Source organism: Microcebus murinus, chromosome 6, assembly GCF_040939455.1.
Source record: "Microcebus murinus isolate Inina chromosome 6, M.murinus_Inina_mat1.0, whole genome shotgun sequence".
NCBI classification, from domain to species: Eukaryota; Metazoa; Chordata; class Mammalia; order Primates; family Cheirogaleidae; genus Microcebus; species Microcebus murinus.
The window spans coordinates 24,478,938-24,496,444 of record NC_134109.1 but is presented as its reverse complement, the minus strand read 5'-3'; the positions used below and the strand labels follow the sequence as shown (position 1 = coordinate 24,496,444).

General features: G+C 51.9%; 1 protein-coding gene across 4 annotated transcripts in view; it reads left to right on the top strand.

Annotated features, from left to right (window-relative positions):
* Nucleotides 1–16,886, top strand: part of ADCK1 (aarF domain containing kinase 1) — a 105,496-nt gene extending 88,610 nt beyond the window's left edge. For all 4 annotated transcript variants that reach the window (XM_012743128.2, XM_076003832.1, XM_076003833.1 and 1 more), the window contains 4 exons: nt 8,332–8,481; nt 9,694–9,891; nt 14,651–14,844; nt 16,180–16,886. In XM_012743128.2, the coding sequence (XP_012598582.2) occupies nt 8,332–8,481; nt 9,694–9,891; nt 14,651–14,844; nt 16,180–16,351 (714 nt within the window). In that variant the 3' untranslated portion in view covers nt 16,352–16,886. The remainder of the gene's footprint in view (nt 1–8,331; nt 8,482–9,693; nt 9,892–14,650; nt 14,845–16,179) is intronic.
* The last annotated feature ends 621 nt before the right edge of the window (nt 16,887–17,507 follow it).

Genomic DNA, 17,507 nt, shown 5'->3' with positions numbered 1-17,507 from the left:
GCCCCTGGCAAGCTCCTGGGCAGCACCATGACCCCCACAAGAGCCACTGTGCTTCTGACTTCTGCCTCCATAGATTATTTTCACCCATTACTGAACTTCACATAGATGGAATCACACCATTTTGGGGTCTGGCATCTTTGTCATCAGTCAGATGTGGGTCTTTTCTGGAATCTATCCTTTCCATTGGTCTATTGGTCTGTCCTTGCAATACTGCCCTGTCTTAATTTCTTAATCACTTGCCCCTGGCTTCTAGTGTTTGCATGACTTGGGAAGCTCTCTGGTGGTCTGAGATGATGTCATTGAACACTTACTCCCCCAGAAACCCTCACTGTGGTGCTCTAGCATGCTGTTGCTGACCATTGGTGATGTCGGGAGTAGGTTAGGGACAGGCTTTACTCTGCAGAAATCAATCTGTTATGTCTTTTACCAATGACATCAAAGCCACAGGCCTTGTAGAAGACTCTGTGTGTGTGTGTGTGTGTGTGTGTGTGTGTGTGTGGTTGAGGGTGAAAGACTCCATATTCCTGAAAGTTTCCAATAGACTCCTGAGGTTCTAAAGTCTCCCTAGGACTGTGGGACTCAGCAGGCCAGACCTGGGGTGACTCTCCCTCCTGAGGACAGCCTGGTTGTGAGCATTCCTTGGAGAGGGAGGTACAAGGGCTAGATGGAAGTGACAAGGGACAAAAATGTCGCTCCAAATCCTGGGGGTGGTATGATTAGTGGCATCTTGGCTGCTATAAGCTGGTGTCTCCTCTGGAAGGTGGCTGTAGAAGGAAGCCCTCTCGAGGTGTGTGGGATGGCTCTGGACTCCTCCAACCACTCGCTGCATCAGTCTCACTCCACTTTGAGAGGCCTCCTCACCCTACAGCATTCCAGTCCCACTGGGCCTAGCTGGTGAGGAACTAAAGACCAGTCTAAATAGCTGGTTCTCAATGGACTTGGATAGGGAAGTACCAGGTTAGGAGACAAGAGACATAGGTTCAGGCTCTAGTTCTGCCAGTGCCTTGCTGTGTGACCTTAGGCGAATCACATCCCCTCTCTGATCCTCAGTTTTCTAACTGAAGGTACTAGATTAGCTGGATTCTCTAACCAGGGGTCCTTTCTGCTGGAGTATTTTATGGAACAGTGATTTTTCAGATTTTGTCTGTCTTTGTTGCTAAGACTTGTTCATGAACCATCTCTTTCAGAGTCACTAGGGGAGCTTATTGAACAATGTAGATGCCGGCCCCCCCCCCCCAAACTCACTAATCAAAATCTGGGATGGGAAGGATTGCAGGAGAGTTGCAAGAATCGGCATTTTAACAATTTTTCCAGGTGGTTCAGGTACTCACTGAAGTTCAGGACCCCACCCTTCACCCCAACACAAAACCAGGGGGCCCAGGCCACCCCAAGGGAGCCATTAGAGGTCACCATGCTGTTTTGTACCTCCATGCGTGAGGCAGCCCTGCCTAGGTGTGCTCACCTGCCAGGGCCTTGGGAGCCAGCAGCCTGCAGGGGCCCTCGTTTGTTTGTGTCTCAGCCCAGAAGCGGGTATTACCAAGGGCCTGACCTAGTGATCATATTTGCCAGTCACTTTAAGAGCTGATGACAGTGACTGTCATTGATCTTATTAAAAGTAAAGGTCGTGCAGGAGTCTGCTTTTCCAGGCTAGATGGAGCCTCCTCAAGCCACAGAATGACTATTGATTGCAGGACCTTTATCGAAGGTTAATTGGATTTCAGTGAGTGTGTGTTTAAGACCCTGCCTGGGCTGGGGCCCAATTTAATTTGCGTGAAATTAGACAAGAGAAAGGTGGCAGAGTCAGGAGTAGAGAGGCCAGTAGAGAAGGATGACTGAGGCCTGGGGGCAGACAGTGCTGTCTGTGAAGATTGGGGGCAGATCGAGGACGGGGGCTGGGAAGGGACGCCAGCCTGGCCATCCCAGAGGCATGGAGCCAGCTGGGGTGAGAGCGCAGGGGCTCCTCAGTGGTCATTAAGTGGACTTTGACTTTATCCCCCATCCTCAGGGTTCCCCTCTGGAGTGTGGTGTAGCCTCCAGAACTTGTTTTTTCACTTCTGCAGAGAGTCAGTCTCCGCTTTCTGTTAGGGTCGGAGGGCATCTGGGGATGTAGCTGGTACTTATAAAGTCTTTCAACTAATCCTTCTTTTTCAGCACCCCCAAATCCTGTTTTCAGAGGTGCCCCTTCCTGGGGCTCAGAGGTAATAAACATGAAGTCCCCCCAACACCAGCTCAGGGTTCCCCGTTTTCTAGCCTGCTAAGTTGTCTCTCAGGAGCCGCCTGCTCCCCGCAGCAAACACAGTCTTGCTTGTCTCATTTTGTCTGCTGCTGTTGCTTTTTGCTGCGGTGGGTCTTGGCCTTCCCTTTTCATTTTAGTGGCGTCCGTGAGGGAGTGGGGTCAACAGCGTGGGTTCCACCTGCCGCGCTTAGCCTGGAGCCCTGCTGTGTTTCTTCCTTCCAGTAGTTTTCCAATCCATCCTGCATCGTTGCAGGAGCAGCGAAGGTGTCTCAGATTCACTTCCCAGCACATGTGTTGTAGGTAACAGTGTTGCCGTGGTGTCGGCCTTTCTGGATTCTGGAGCTGGCTCTGCTACTTACAGGCTGTGCTCCCTTGGTGAAGCTACTCACCCTCATGAAGTCCCTGTTTCTTTTTGTAAAGTGGGATAGAAGAGAGTGACCCACAGGATTGTTTGATGACTGAGACATAAAGCACTTGGTATAGAGCACATAGTACGTGCTCGATGCATTCTGGACTGTGCTGGATTTCAACCCTCTGCCCACTCTGTGTAAGGAGTGCAGGGAAGAAACCTTTTCCCTGCTTTTCATATTGACCCAGGTAAGGTGGAAAGATATGGAAATATTTCTTTGGAGTGAGTTGTTGCCGAGACAGGAGATATCAAATGTCAACGTTTCCTTCCTTTCTCTGTGTCTTCCAACAGCCAAGGCCCCCGGGACCCACCCCCATCTCCTCTGGTATCCGAGGCAACGTTAAGGAGTCTCTCTTGCAAGAGCCCGGAGGAGGCTTTATTGGTCTTATGGATACCCCATGCCCTGGCTCTTGGGTGATGTCCTGGTTCAACCCTAACCTAGAGAAGCTTCCACCAGGCACCTGGAAGTGCCAAAATTAGAGTAACTTCCCCAGCTTCCTGTGAGTAACCCAGCACCTCTTCTTTCTTCCTCAGTACCTCTCCTGACACCGAGTGTGACTGAAGAGGTTCCCAGCACCTTCTGTTCAGGGACCTCATCTCAGCGTTTTGTTAGTCCAGGATTGTCCTACGCCATGACTAAGTCTGGCCTTTAGTGCTGGGCAGCAGCGGGTAGTCTGAGGTTTACATACCCCAGCAATGGTTCCTGAGAATGGGCTGGGGGTGAAGATTATCTCAAAATGCTCCAGACAGTGGTCTGGTCTGGTCTTCCAAACTGTTCTGTCTGCCCCAAGAAGCCTGGGCGCTAGGGGAAAGGCAAAAAGAGTTTGAATGATTAACCTCCTTCTACTTAATATCAGGCTACTGACATGATTATTAATATCCTGCAACACCAACCTCCTGTTTCTTTCAGAGATCTTGGCCTTGCTTTTAAGATGCCCCCCCCCCCCGCCAGAACATAAATAGACTTTCTCTTGGGGATGGGAGTAAATTAATCCATGCAATTATAGAACAATTAAAGCACTTGCAGCCAATTCAAGTTTTGAGAAAAATCCAAAAATAACTCCTTGATTTAAATATTATTTACTAAATTAATTCTTTACTCAGCCTTTTTATAGATTCCTGGGTTTTTCCCCCTCCCTACTGTTAGAGAATAAAGGCATTACATAATTACTGAAATCACTTACATGAGTGGCACCTTCTTTTTACATGGAACAATTAAAAGACTTCTCATTGATTTTTTTTTTTTTTTCCTACATGGTGCTATACCATGGCTTTAGTTAACGGTGTGGTTTTGGTTAGCTGACGTCCTGGGTTTCCCACTAAGACTCTTTTCTCTAAACAGAACATATTATTGGCTGCCAGGGGTGGGGGGTAGCTTCAGAAGTCGTTGGTGCAGCCCCTGCGTCCAGGAAGAGCTTCCCTGTGAGTGGCGAGGCAAGGTGGCCTGGCCACTTATAACCTGGATGGGCTCGGACCTCGGCATCACGAACTGCTGACCAAGTGACCAAACTTCTTCCCTTTTTGTGTCTTGCTTCCTTCACCTGTTCACTGCAGAGCGTGGCTGGGAGAGCGGAATCAGCCCGTGTCAAGTGTGTGGCACCAAGTGCTAGCTGTTACCCTACATGGTATTAGTCCCTGGTTTTTATGCATATGCCACAGGCATGGGCAGTGTTAGGGACGTAAAACATTATAGAGTGGGTGGGAGAGGGGGTTGTGGGCCCAGTGATGGTCTTAGGTCTCTCCTCGGTGCTTCTGTGAGTGGGAGGGACTGGCTGCCCTTTGGGGAAAATCAGTTTCCAGAGAGACTATTTAGCGTGACTCTAAGAGATGTTAAGATAAATTATCCAAAACTCAGAAATAAGGCCAAGGGAGTGTAATGTGTCATTCTTGGGCGTTGTTCAACCAGCCCCCCAGAGGATGTTTTAGTATCTAGGGACATGCACTTTAGTTTGACTTTGCTATGGACAATTAAGGGCTCAGACTGAAGATCTTTCCTGGTAGAGATGCAGATAACTTCTGTACAGTAAAAAGATAACGCCAAAGGTTATGATTTCTTAATGCATATAGGACAGTAACCAGTTTTGTATTTAATCCAAAACTGTTTTGTATTTAAACAGTTTCTTATTCCTGTTTGAATGCCCATAAATACCCAGTTCCTCAAAATTCTCTTTGAACTAGTTCTACCACCTTACTTGCCCCCTTATTAAGGCGTTAAAAATCTCTGACATGTGTTCATTCTATATTTATATGAGCTGTGGTTTAAACTTCTTGAAAATTACACTTTGAGAGTGATAGTGGGTATGTAGTTTTTCCAAGTTGGAAATGATAAGCTGCCGTATTAAAGACTAAACAGCCTCATGTGTGTGTGTCTTATGGTGTATAAAGCACTTTCTCATACGTGATTGTATTTTGACCTTGAATCTTGAGGTTGCTCTCTGAGGAAGTAGAGCATGTGGGGTTAGGCCCACGTAACTGCTAAGGGAACTTAGACCCAGACTGAGAAGAGAGATGACTTATCCCCCAGGTCACCTATGCCCAAAGTGACAGAACCAAGATGACCCCAGAACAGAGCTGCTGGCATAGGCTGGCTCCCCCTCCTGTCTCTGCCTTCCACTCCTGTCTATCCCGGTGCACTCTGGTTAAAACAAACATCAGAAGCATCCCCCAAATGGAAAGACACGCCGCTGGACAGGGGTGTTGCAGTGGGGCGGGCTGCTCTGGTGGCTGTGCTCGTGTGACTATGAGCAGCAATTGGCAGCACCTCCCTGGCAGCAGCAGCTCGCTTCTCGTGGGCAAGGGCTCCTCGTGGGCAAGAGCTCCCCCATCCTGTGTCCCCAGACCCCCAGGGGCCATCTTTCAAGGTAGTAATAAGGGGCCCAGAGCGATTAGCGATATTTCAGAATGCTTAAGGGAGATCATACATCTCCCCATGACAGGTCTGCCCAGACTAAATGAAATGTCATTTCTCTCCTTTTTGGCTGGAATTCTGTCAGCTCAGTCTGGCTGCACTGCTTATCTTGGGCTGATCAGGAGCCCTGATTGGACCTTATATGCATCCTTGACAAATAAAAATGAATGATTACTTAATAAATGCAATTGGTTTGGCAGATGCAGCTTTTTAAAGCATAGCTCCACGGAGCTCCAAAGAGCCTAACAAAGGGGCTTCTTGGTGGCACAGAGGTGGGGACATGCTGGCTCACCCAGGGCCAGCTCTGGCTGGAGCCCCCTCTCCATGGAAACAGAAAATGGGGGCCCTAGGATACCCTATATCTGAGCCTGAGTCTGAGAACTTGTCCTGGGGCAAAGTCCTGCTCCTAATGCAGACAGACACTGAGTATGGGGATGTCCGTGTCACCCCAGGAACATGGCAGGTGCTGGGGTGGTAGCAAGGGCACAGTGTCTTCAATGTCTTCATTACTTAAAAAGGTCCAGTGAAACCTAGTCTGCCAGCCTTCCAGGGCTGTTATGAGGAATCAGAAACCACAACGACAGGGGGACTCGGGGGAGGCCACTGGGTCACAAGCACAGTGGTATTCTCGTTTACCTTCTCAGTGGCCCTTGAGAATGGCACTATTATTATTTCCATCTCACTGAAGCCGAGAGTACAAGCAACTTGTTTAAGGTCACAAAGCTCAAGTGAGACACGTGGAAGTAGGTGTGAGCCAGTGCAGAAGAGCAGTTACTAGAAGCCTGTGGAGTCACAGCAGGTTTCAATCCTGGCTCGGCCTTTTTCTAGCCGTGGGTAAGTTAAACCTATGTGAGCCAGTTCCTCATCTGCAAGATGAGGATCATAATTGTATCCAGCGGTCCCCAACCTTTTTGGTACCAGGGACTGTTTTCATGGAAGACAATATTTTATGGACCGGTGAGGGGAAAAGGGGGAGGTTTGGGGATGACTCAAGTGTATTCCATTTATTGTGCACTTTATTTCTATTATTATTACATTGTAATATATAATGAAATAATTATACAACTTACCATAGGTTGGGGACCCCTGATTGTACCTCCCTTTAGGAGCTGTTAATAAGGATATCAGCTGTTGTTACTAAAGTAGGGTCATTCTTGATGATTTAATTTGGGGCCAATTATAATTGATTGGGATTCAGAGGAGATTAATGGGGTTAGGATAAGCATCAGAACCAGGAACCATGGCATCTCACCAAAACATGGAGAAATGGGGTCTCACGCATGTTAAATGCAGAGTCCTGGATTCACATGTTTGGCATTGTTACAAGCCAATGGATATGCAATAGAGCCAGTCTTTAGTATAATATATAAATTATACCTCTGTGAAGCTATTTAACAAAACAGAGCCAGTCCCTGCTGTCTCTTGGGAGTTTATGATAGTGGGCTAGATGGTCATGAATCAAATAATCACACAAATAGTGTGCTAGTGCCATGAAAGAAAAGAACAGCATCTTATGGGAGTGTATGGGGGGAAAACCTCAGCTAGCCTGGGAGGTCAGGGAAGGCTTCTCTAGGGAGCTGATGCTGACCTGGGATGGGAAGGAAGGGAGGGAGGGAGCCAGGGGAAGGGGAAATGGAAGCAATGCTCCTGGCAGAGGGGATAGCACATGCAAAGGTCCTGTGGTAGGAAAGCACAGACATCACTGGGAAGGAGAAGGGAATGTGGCTGGAGTGTCAGTGTGGTGTGAGATGAGACCAGGAGGGAAGCAGGGCCTGGTTGTGCAGGCTGTCCTTTGTAGGCTGAGGAAAGGACCTGAGACTTTATGGAAAGGTCCTAGTCCTGTGTTCCCCACCCCATAGGCCCCAGGTGCTCTCCTGTGACTGGGATATGTTTGTTAACGACCATGGGGTCCAGCCCAAGCTGAGAGGAATGCCAAGGGCGGCGTGCGTCCTGGGGTGTCAGCTTTCTGGGCTGAGCATCTCTTTGTCCCCTGGAAACCTGTCTACAAGACCCTCTCGGGGGCCAGGTCTGGCTGTATTCAGCAGCTGTTCCCTAGCTGGGAAGAGGCTTTTAGCTTTAATAAAAAAGGGAGTAGAGATAAGAAGACTGCCTCGGCAGGGAGAGCAGCAGTGACAGGATGATTTAAACGGCTTCTCTGGTGTCATTTCTTCTGTGCAGACATCATAAATCAGATTAGCATTGGGCTCTGGTGGGGAGGGGGGCAGCCTGGAGCCAGTGGGCAGCCCGGAGGGAGGTGCTGGGGTCGCTGCTCCTCGTCCTCAGCCCCAGCCCTGTGCTCTGGAGAAGGGGTGGTTGGAACCGCTCCCCGACCTGGCTTCTCAGCCCATTCTCAGCTTTGGGGGAGAATGAAGAGGGGCTGATGAGAAAGTAGGGAAGAGAGGAATGGGGGGAGGATGGGGGAGGGCAGGTGTGGGAGGTGGGGAGCTGTGGCCCTCGGAAAGCCGGAAGCAGCATCCCCCACCTCACTGTGCGTTAGCATCACCTTCACTGACGCCTAGCACCACCTACATTGTTTCCGAGTTCTAGGGGAGTCTGAGGTGCAGCTGAAGTTAAGGAGTGGATTGGAGCTCAGCTTCTATCTTAAACTCACGAATGACACCATCTCAAGCCATCGCTCCCACCACAACTGTGCAGGCTGGCCCCATTCCCCCAGCCTCCTCTTAAAAGTGACCAGATTAAAGGACCAGAGTCAGGTGTGGACAGAGAGGAAGAACTCCCACCTGCCTCGCTTCTCTTACAGACTCCCATCTCTTACAGATCTCGCGCCACTTGGGCAAGATGTACAGTGAGATGATCTTTGTCAATGGCTTCGTGCACTGCGACCCCCACCCGGGCAACGTGCTGGTGCGGAAGCACCCGGGCACGGGCAAGGCAGAGATTATCCTGTTGGACCATGGACTCTACCAGGTAGAAGAGGCCCTCCCCACCCAGCCTCGGGGCCTCTGGGGTTAGGGCCTGCTGGATTCTTTGATCTGCCCAGAAATGGGAGGCAGATGGTCAAGGTAGCTGGAGAGGCCCCTGTCCTCCTCCTAGGAGTCATTTTGTGTAAGTCACTGTCATAAGAGCTCTCTGAGCTTCAGCTTCCTCCTCAATAAGACGAGGTTTATATCACCTCCTTCACAGGCTGTTATGAGGAGCAGATGGAAATATGCTTGTATATGTGACTGTGCCTTCCCGGGGAACCTCAGACCAGCCCGACCCTGGGAAGCGGGCTGTCCTGTGCATGAGCTGGGACTTCAGCAGGAGGGGTGACTGCGTGTCCAGCCCCAGTAAGGATGCATATATAGTGGAAAGGGGGCAGGCAGCTGATAGGGGCCAGAGGGTCTCAGACTTGTCCTCTGGAATTCGGAATGCAGAGCTGGTTCCCATGAGCTGTGAACTCCTGCCTGGAAGTTGGGAATTCACTGCCAATCTGGGACCTGGGGCCTGGCTTGATTCCATGAAGCAGATGGTCCTTGTGGGAGGGGCAGTTCCCCAATAGCCTTCCCCCAGGGCCCTGATCCTACATCCTAAAATCTTGGCCTCTTCTGAAAGGTTCCATGAAGGTAGGATGCATTAGTTTAAGTAGGTCAGCTGTTGTCACATGTAGCCCCAAAATGAATGATGGCCCAGACACAACAGAAGCTTAATTGCTTGCTCACGTGCCGGGCCTGGGTGGGTGGAGGAGTCTGCAGGGCTCTGCTGTCCAGGCCTCCGTGGAGGTGGTGGCGCTGTTAGCTGGCGCAGGGGCAGGGGCTCAGAGGAGCATGCCTGGGGATGTTTTCATGGACTGGACCTGAAAGTGGAGCTTAGGCCACGTTCCATCAGTCAGAGCTCAAGTAGAGGGCCACGTCCAACCTGGAGGGAGGCTGGGGAAGTAGCCTGCACCCGGGAAGAAGAAGAGAATTAGGTTTTGGTGGGCAGTTAGCAGTCCCTGCCACTCAGGACCAAGGCTTGCTGAATAGTAGCTTTGGGTTTGGGCCTTCAGGAATGGCTGAGCTTTGGGGAAGAAGCAGACTCCATGAGGAGGCACAGCCCACAGTCCCCATCGCCCTGCTTTGTGGGGGTCGGCACCGCCAGGGACCTGGGCGTTTGGTGGGTAGAGGAGGCTCAGGTCCTACCACTGTGCCCCCACCACAGGTGCTCACAGAAGAGTTCCGCCTGGATTACTGCCACCTCTGGCAGTCTCTGATCTGGACTGACATGAAGCAGGTGCAGGAGTACAGCCAGCGCCTGGGAGCCGGGAACCTCTACCCCTTGTTTGCCTGCATGCTGACGGCCCGGTCGTGGGACTCGGTCAACAGGGGCATCAGCCAAGCCCCGGTCACTGAGACTGAGGTAGGGTGCGGCCTGAGGACCCTTCTGGGTGGGGTCTGAGATTTGCCCTGGGGGGCTGTGTGCAGGGAGGTGCAGAATCGGGGCTGTATTGGATGAGAAGGAGGGAGACGTGGAGAATCAGTGCCCCTGGATGGAAGGTGGGAAAGCGGGGGTAGCTCAGTGGAGCCCCACCAGGCCTTATCAGCCTGGAGTAGAAACAAGGTCATGGTAACTGTCATTACCCTGACTTCTGTGGCCTTAGCTCCAACCTGCTCACACGAGATTCCAGCTTCACCCACGTTCTCCCTAGGACTTGGGGGACTCCCCGGAGACTGTCTCATAAACACGTCTGGCAGCACTTCCAGTGTCCCCTGCCTGGCACTGTCTCCTGTCGCATGGTCCTCAGAGGCACTGTGCTGGGAGAGTCCGTCACTTCCTGGTGTGGCGCCGCTGGTCATCCCACTGTCCTGCACACTTGCTGGCGAAACAGCTTTGCTGTATTTATTTGTAGCTCGTTTCTCCATGGGATCCAGACAAGAGTCTCATGGAGTCTGGCTGGGAGACAGCAGCACCCTCTCCCACGTTCACAGTCGCCTCTGCTTGCATGCCGGAGGCTTACGGGGGCGAGCTTGTTCTCCCTGGTTCGGGGTGCACTCCTTCCAGGAGGCCTCTCCGTCCTCCATGGACCTGACTTCTGTCTTCCCAGCCCGTCCATGTGCCAGACCCATCCAGACTTGCCTGCGTCCATGCGGGGGACGGGCTCGGGCTCCAGCTGAGGCCCCTGCTCACAGTAAGGGACAGGGCTGCATGTGCAGTGAGAGGGCTGTGCACTCTAGTTCCAGCACTGCCCCTTCCTGGCGGTGTGACCTCGGTTAGTTTTCATCACCTCTTTGAGCCTTGAGATGACCTGCTCACCCTGGCAGCGGCCTTGCGGTAGGTGGCTTTAGGCAAGGCTGGATCCAGATTCTCAAATGACGTCACCAGAGAGGCCATCTCTTGCCCTCTCTTGGCTCTACTTTCCTCCAAACTGACATCATTCTTTATCAAGTGTAGTGGCAAAGATGACCACCAGCTGCTCCGGGTGTCCACAGCCTTGAAGCTTGCATCTCAGAAGAGAGAGACCATCTCTCTCGTTTGTAAAACAGGGACAATAGGGACGACAATTTCTGCTTTATTGATAGTGCACGGAGAGTGTCTGCCACAGTTTCTGAAGTTCATTCATTCAGCAAACGGTTGTTTTTGCTGGACCTTGGGCTGAGTGATGGACAGACAGGCCTTTCATGTAATTTACACCTTGGTTGAGGAAGAAAGATGACAGTTAACAAGTGAACAAACAGGTAAATGGAATAATTGCAGGTTTTAGGTACCATGCAGGAAACAGGCAGTGTGCTGCAAGTAAGGGGGTGGGGTCAGTGTTCACAGAAGACCCCGCTGAGCTGTTGACCTTTAAGCTGAGGCCTGAAAGATAAGAAAGACGCCAGCCTCAGGAAGAGCTTGAAGGACGCTTTCCAGGCACGCTAAGGCTTAGGGGAAAGAAAGAGTGTGGTGTGGTCCAGAGTGTGGTGAGGAGGATGGTGGGATGAGAGGAATTTGGAGCGCTGGACAGGGAAGGCATCACACAGGGCCTTAGAAGCCACCAAAAGAAGTTTGGCTTAATTCTCAGTATAAAGTGGAGCCTTTGACAGGCTTTAAGCAGGAGAGGGAGAGGCTCAGGCTTGCTATTTTTAAGTGTCTCTCTTGAGTGTGGCAAGGTGAGCACAGTGATCATTTAGGAGGCTGGGCCAGGATTGCAGTCGAGAGATGACAGGGGCTCAGACTGTGCTGGTGGCAATGGAGAAAGAGAGAAGCAGGTGGAGCCCTGGTGACGGGAGGTGAGACTGCCAGGGCTTTCTGCAGGACACATGTGGAGCAGGGGAATCCATAGAGCCAAGGTTGTGCCTGAGCTTTTTGGGATGTTATAGGGTGGGGAACGGTGCTACTTCCTGAGGTAGAAAGACTTTGGGAAGGAAATATTTGGGTGGGGGTGGTCAGTAGTTCTCTGGAGCAGTTAGAAATGTCATGGGCAGTTAAGACTGGAGCTTAGGGCCAGGCATGGTGGCTCATGCCTGTAATCCTAGCACTCTGGGAGACTGAGGCGGGAGGATCGCTTGAGGTCAGGAGTTCGAGACCAGCCTGAGCAAGAGTGAGACCCCTGTCTCTGAAAAAAAAAAAAAAAAAAAGACTGGAGCTCAAAGAAGAGGTCTAGGCTTGAGATGCAAGTTTAGGAGTCTTCAGCATAAAGATGGTAAAGCCACAGGGCTGGATGAGTTCACATGGCTAGTAGGTACTCAGTATATGATATCTGTTTTCATTAACTAAGAGAGAATTTTGGTTTTGCACTCATGTTCATTTGTAAAGACCCAGTTTGAATGCCAGTCCTTGGAAGAATTCTTTCTTCCACGTAAGCCTCCCCTCATCACCTTTGCCAAAAGTCACCTTAATACTTGTATCAGTCACGGGGCAAGTGCATCATAATTTCTTGCAGAGAGAGTAGTTATTTTGTTGGCATGTCTTAACTCTCTACAGAGTGAGTGCCGAGAGGGCAGGGACACTGTCTTGTACATCTTTTTATAAGGTCCCTGCTGTCCTGGGCCTGTCCCTACTAGAGAGGCATTTGTGTGGGCTCTGGAGACACTGACTCCACTTGTTCACGTTGGACAGGAACCCAGACGGAGAGTGAACTTGGCTGCTCCAGGCCAGCCCAGCCTCAGGGGTCTGAAGGCTCTGCCTTTCTGAGCCCTGCTCTCATTGAGAATCAAGGGTACCTCCAGCGTTGTGTCAGGGAGGGTGTTTTCCCCAATTTCTTCACCAATAAGGAACTTGTTCTCTCCATAACAGGAAGCCTGGAGGTAGGTGGGTCCAGGCTGGTTAACTCAGCAGGTCACCACACTCAGGGCTCTGAGTTGACTCTTGAGATTCTCTTGGTTTTCCATCATGATTCCAAGACGACTGTGGCAGCTGCAAGCCTTACGTCGTCATCTGTGGTGACCAGAGTCAGGAGTAGGAGCTTATTTCTTCTCTGTAGTTTCTTAAGAGCAAGAAAAACCTTTCCCAGAAGTCCCCCAACAGACTCCTCCTCGAGTCTCATTGGCCAGAATCACGTCACGTGTCTGTGCCTAAGCCAGTCACTTGGCAGGGGGATGAGCCGCAGAGCCAGCCTTGGCTGAGACCAGTACCCCGCTGCGGCTAGGGAGGGCCCCGCCTCCTCGCAGAGCGGGATCTCAAGGGTCCTTTCAATAAAGGAGAATGGCGGGGTAGCTGTCAGGTGGGCAGCCAACACGGTCTACTGCAGACATCTCCTATCAGGATGTATCCAGGCTTGAAGGCTTTGCCGCTTTGGGAGCGAGCCCTGGGAGGTGGCCGGGTGCGCAGAGGTGCTGAGAGGGGCTGTCGAGTGGGGTCCCTGTGGTGAGCCGGGCCTGGGCCTGGCCTCAGCCCTCAAGCAGGGGGACCTGCGGCTGTGGCAGCAGACACCGCTGGGCGTCTGGCTTTGTGTCGAGATGTTCCAGTCTGATAGCTCCTGCCAAGAGACGTGTCAAGTTTTGCAGTGACTCAGTTATCAGCAGCGCACACACGCCCTGAAAGGACCCAGGGTTCTGCCTCTGCGGAAAGTAGCCGGGTGCTGAAGCCTTTCGGCAGCACCACTGGGCCCCTTGTTGTGACTCCATGGGCACTTGGTGCTCCTCTGACCTTCCCTCTAGTGACCCTCCCGGTGCCCCGGGGTGGTGGGCACAGATAGGGGTCAGCATTCCCCGTGTCGGGATGAGGACACAGAATCGATGAAGATTATGGGATTTACTCAGGGTCACACAGGCCTGCTGTGAGGTGGGGAGATGGCGTGGCCAGGTGGTGAGGACATGGGCTCAGGGATGGACTGCCTGGGGTTAATTGGTGACTCACTGCTTACTTAGCTGTGGACCTGATGCAGGTTACTTAGCTTCTCAGTGCCTCAGTTTCCTCATCTTAAATGGGATAATATACTTAACCTGATAGGGTTGTCATGAGGATTAAATGAGTTAATGCACTGAGCATTGTCAAAGTGCTTTCATCATCATCATCTTTCTGGAGGCTGAAAAGGGGTCAGAGCCACACTGTCATGCTCAGGATCCTGGCTGGTGGCAGTTACGAGCCGAGAGCCATGCAGGGCAAAGGGACAGGGAAGCGGGGGAAGCCAGACCCTTCCAGATGGGTCAAGGGCTGTGAGATGACCAGCGTGAAGGACTATCCCTGGGTTCTACGCCTGGGGCATGGGGACCTCGGGCTACATGTGGGATGAGACAGGCTTCAGCGCGGAGGATGGTGGTAAGCACCGGAGCATGGGCAGCAGTGTGGACCTGGTGGGGTACAGGGTTTGGGGCAGGACTTTGGAGTTGGGTTGGGGTCAGGAGCTCAGATCTGTGAGCTGTACCAGCCTGCACTTGGGTGGGGGAGTGGGTGGGGAGGACCAGACTCAGCTGGTATCAGCTTCCAGGGCTTCTTCTAGGCCCAGCCTAAATCCGTGGCCAGCACAGAGGCCTTAGAGAATAACCTGGCCCTTTCTGACGTGTTCCTCTGCTGTGTCCAGCCCGCGCCCACACGTGGGGCAGAGACATCCCATGTGGGTTGGTCAGGTTACACGGACCCTTGTGCTAGGCTTTTCTTTGGGGATTGCTCTCTCCTGGAGCTTCCCTACAGCCCCTCCATCGCAGGCTGCCCAGCCTCTCACCAGCTGTCCGTTTCTGTCCCCCTGTTGCTGCTGCAGGACACAGAGATCCGCAACAATGCGGCCAACTACCTCCCCCAGATCAGCCAGCTCCTCAACCACGTGCCGCGCCAGATGCTGCTCATCTTCAAGACCAACGACCTGCTGCGTGGCATCGAGGCCGCCCTGGGCACCCGCGCCAGCGCCAGCTCCTTCCTCAACATGTCACGTTGCTGCATCAGGGCGCTGGCCGAGTGAGTGGCTCCGGCCTCTCCTCCCTCCCAGCCCCAGGGGTCCTGCCTTTGCCTCTCTTTTCCCCACCAGTCTGCAGGACCCCACCTGAGCTTCCCAGTCTAGATCTCTCTGCAGGGAAAGTCAGGGGCAGAAAACAGCTCTAGGGAACTTGATGATGCCTCAGGGTGGTATTTCGGGGTGGTGCAGAGAACCACCTGTGCTTGTTAAATGGATTCCAGGACCTCATCCTCCCAGTCCAGCTTTCCAGGCAGTTCTTGCCCTCAAGTAAAGTTTGAGATGTTTTCCTAGAGTTTCAGCCCCATCCAAGTGTCCCTTGGGCTTGGGGTCAGGAAGCCCCGGTGGGTATCTCACCTCTAACTGGTCCCAGGACTTGGCTACCTAGGGTGCCAGGCAGCCAGGCCAGAGCTCTTTCTCCTGCAGGTGTGAGGTGACTCAGGCAGGCGTGGCCAGCAGGGTCTCCGATCCTCTCAGATGCCCCAGCACCGTTAGGGTATTAATGAGGAAGAGAAGTTTGCTTCTCAGGGAGAGAGCTCCAGAGGAACAAGGGTTCTAGGACCTTCAACTGAGGGTGGCAAATATGTCAGAAGGGCTGTGCTCCCCCTGAGTGTTCTCACTCATGAGAGGAGGCCCAGATGGTGGTCAGGGCCCAGCCCATCCATCCCATGCAGGGAATGGGTCATTCTGGGAAACTATCTGGTGAATGGAGACTGACCACGTAGATCACGTATCCACTATCAAATATTAAATTAGTTTGCAGCAAAATGCACTGCATACTGAAAGGGCTGACTGAGATTTGTTCTTCCTTTGAGGATGCAGGAAATGAACTCTTGAATAGGTCATCATCATAATCGCCAGTTTTCATCACATCCTTTTGTTGGTGTCGAAGGGATTGAGGTGGGCTGAATCCATAAGGGCCTCAGCCTCCCAGGACCACCTGAGCAGGTTTCTAATCCTAGCAGTGATTCTAATCCTCGGAGGCTTTGGAAAAGCTTGATTATGTTTGAGTTTGGAGGGTTCTGGATTGGAATGTATTTACTGTACTTTTAGAGAAAGAAACCTGAGAATATTCTACCCAATGGGTCTATCAGACCTTTGATAACCCTGTGAAGCAACTGTTTTTGCTTATCTCACGTATTTGAAAAACTCCTTTGGAATATTTGAGCTTCTCTAGTCCCTGGCTGGGCAGTGGTGGGGTCATCTAACCAAGAGCAGCCCCAGGGGCAGGGAGCTGGTGAGCTGGCCAAAGCCACCGTCTGTTTTTCTGAATGATACCCAGCTAGTGTTTCTTGCCTCTTTATCTATTCTTCTCTCCTTTCTTCTTTCCCCTCCTCCAGGCACGAGAAGAAGAACACCTGTTCATTCTTGAGGAGGACGCAGATCTCCTGCTGTGAGGCCTTCAGCCTGTGGCAGATCAGCCTTCACGAGCTCATGCTGCGTGTGAAGGGGCTGAGGCTGCCCAGCTGGGCCGTGGCCCTGCTCTGCTGGCTGTTTCCTGCTCTGCACTGAGTCGACTCGTGTCCCTTGCCTCTTCCTGGTGTCCTTTCACTCCTCAGTACCTGGTTTTGCTGCGTGGGGGCCTGCAGTCCCAGGGCCATTGTTCAGGACACCGCTATCCTCCTCATTGGAATTCCACTCCCACACTGCGGCCCTTGTCTCATGGCCCAGACTGCACTGTGGAGTTAGCTGTCTCGCCTTGGCCAAGGGAAGACTCAGCAGCCCACTTCCCACTCCTAGAATGTGCCATGGGGTTGGATGTCCCCCCACTCCGTCAACCCTTTCCATAGTCAGGATGGACCACACGTGCCACTGAGGGCACATCAAATGTGTAGGATGTTTGATTTTGTTGGAGGTGAGCGTGGTCTCTGTACTTGCTAGAGAACAGTTCCCTCTCCTTGCCATATCAGTCCCCAGAAGTGTCACACCCTAGCGAGGTGGTTTGGCCTCTGAGGGCTGACTCTGTTGCAGCTGTGAATTCACTGCTGTCACAGTGATCCCTTTGGTGTTTTACGTACTGTGTTTCAATAAAGACCACGTCAAGGTTGCAGGGTTTGTCCATCCTAGCTCACTGCCCACCTATCTGACCCCAATCACATGCCCTTCCAGAGAGCTTGCCAAAGACTTACAGTTCCCTTGGTTGCTGATTCCTCAGGATTTCCTAGGGAGACCCAGGGAGAATAAGGTTGGGAGTGAGCCCACACTGGCTGTTAGGTAGGGGTGGACCTGAATGCCAAGTGCTGGTGTGATCTTTTGCTTGGCCTCTTATCCCTATAATCCTTCCAACCTGTAGGGCCACTACCTGCTTCTTGGAGGTTTCTCTTACCTTCCAAGACTCTGAGACCTTGGTTGGAGGAGCCAAGAAGCCCAAGGCCAGAAACTCAGAGGCTCAGCCAAAACCTTGGATTTTGGTCATTTTCTGTTAAAGCACCTGCTTTGTTCTAATTGTTTCCCGACTTATCCTGAGTTATTTGGTTCTCATTCAGTGACCTCAGTTTCAGGCCTGGGATTCTACCAGCTCCTCCCAGTGCTTCTGGAGCCACTAATCCTACTGCTGAAACCTTGGTCGCTATGGCTAGGTTGCCACTCTGACACCTGTCACCTGTTTGAACTGTGTTTCTACCCCATCCTCCCCCCAGCCTGGTTGTCTGCTCCTTTTTCTGAAACA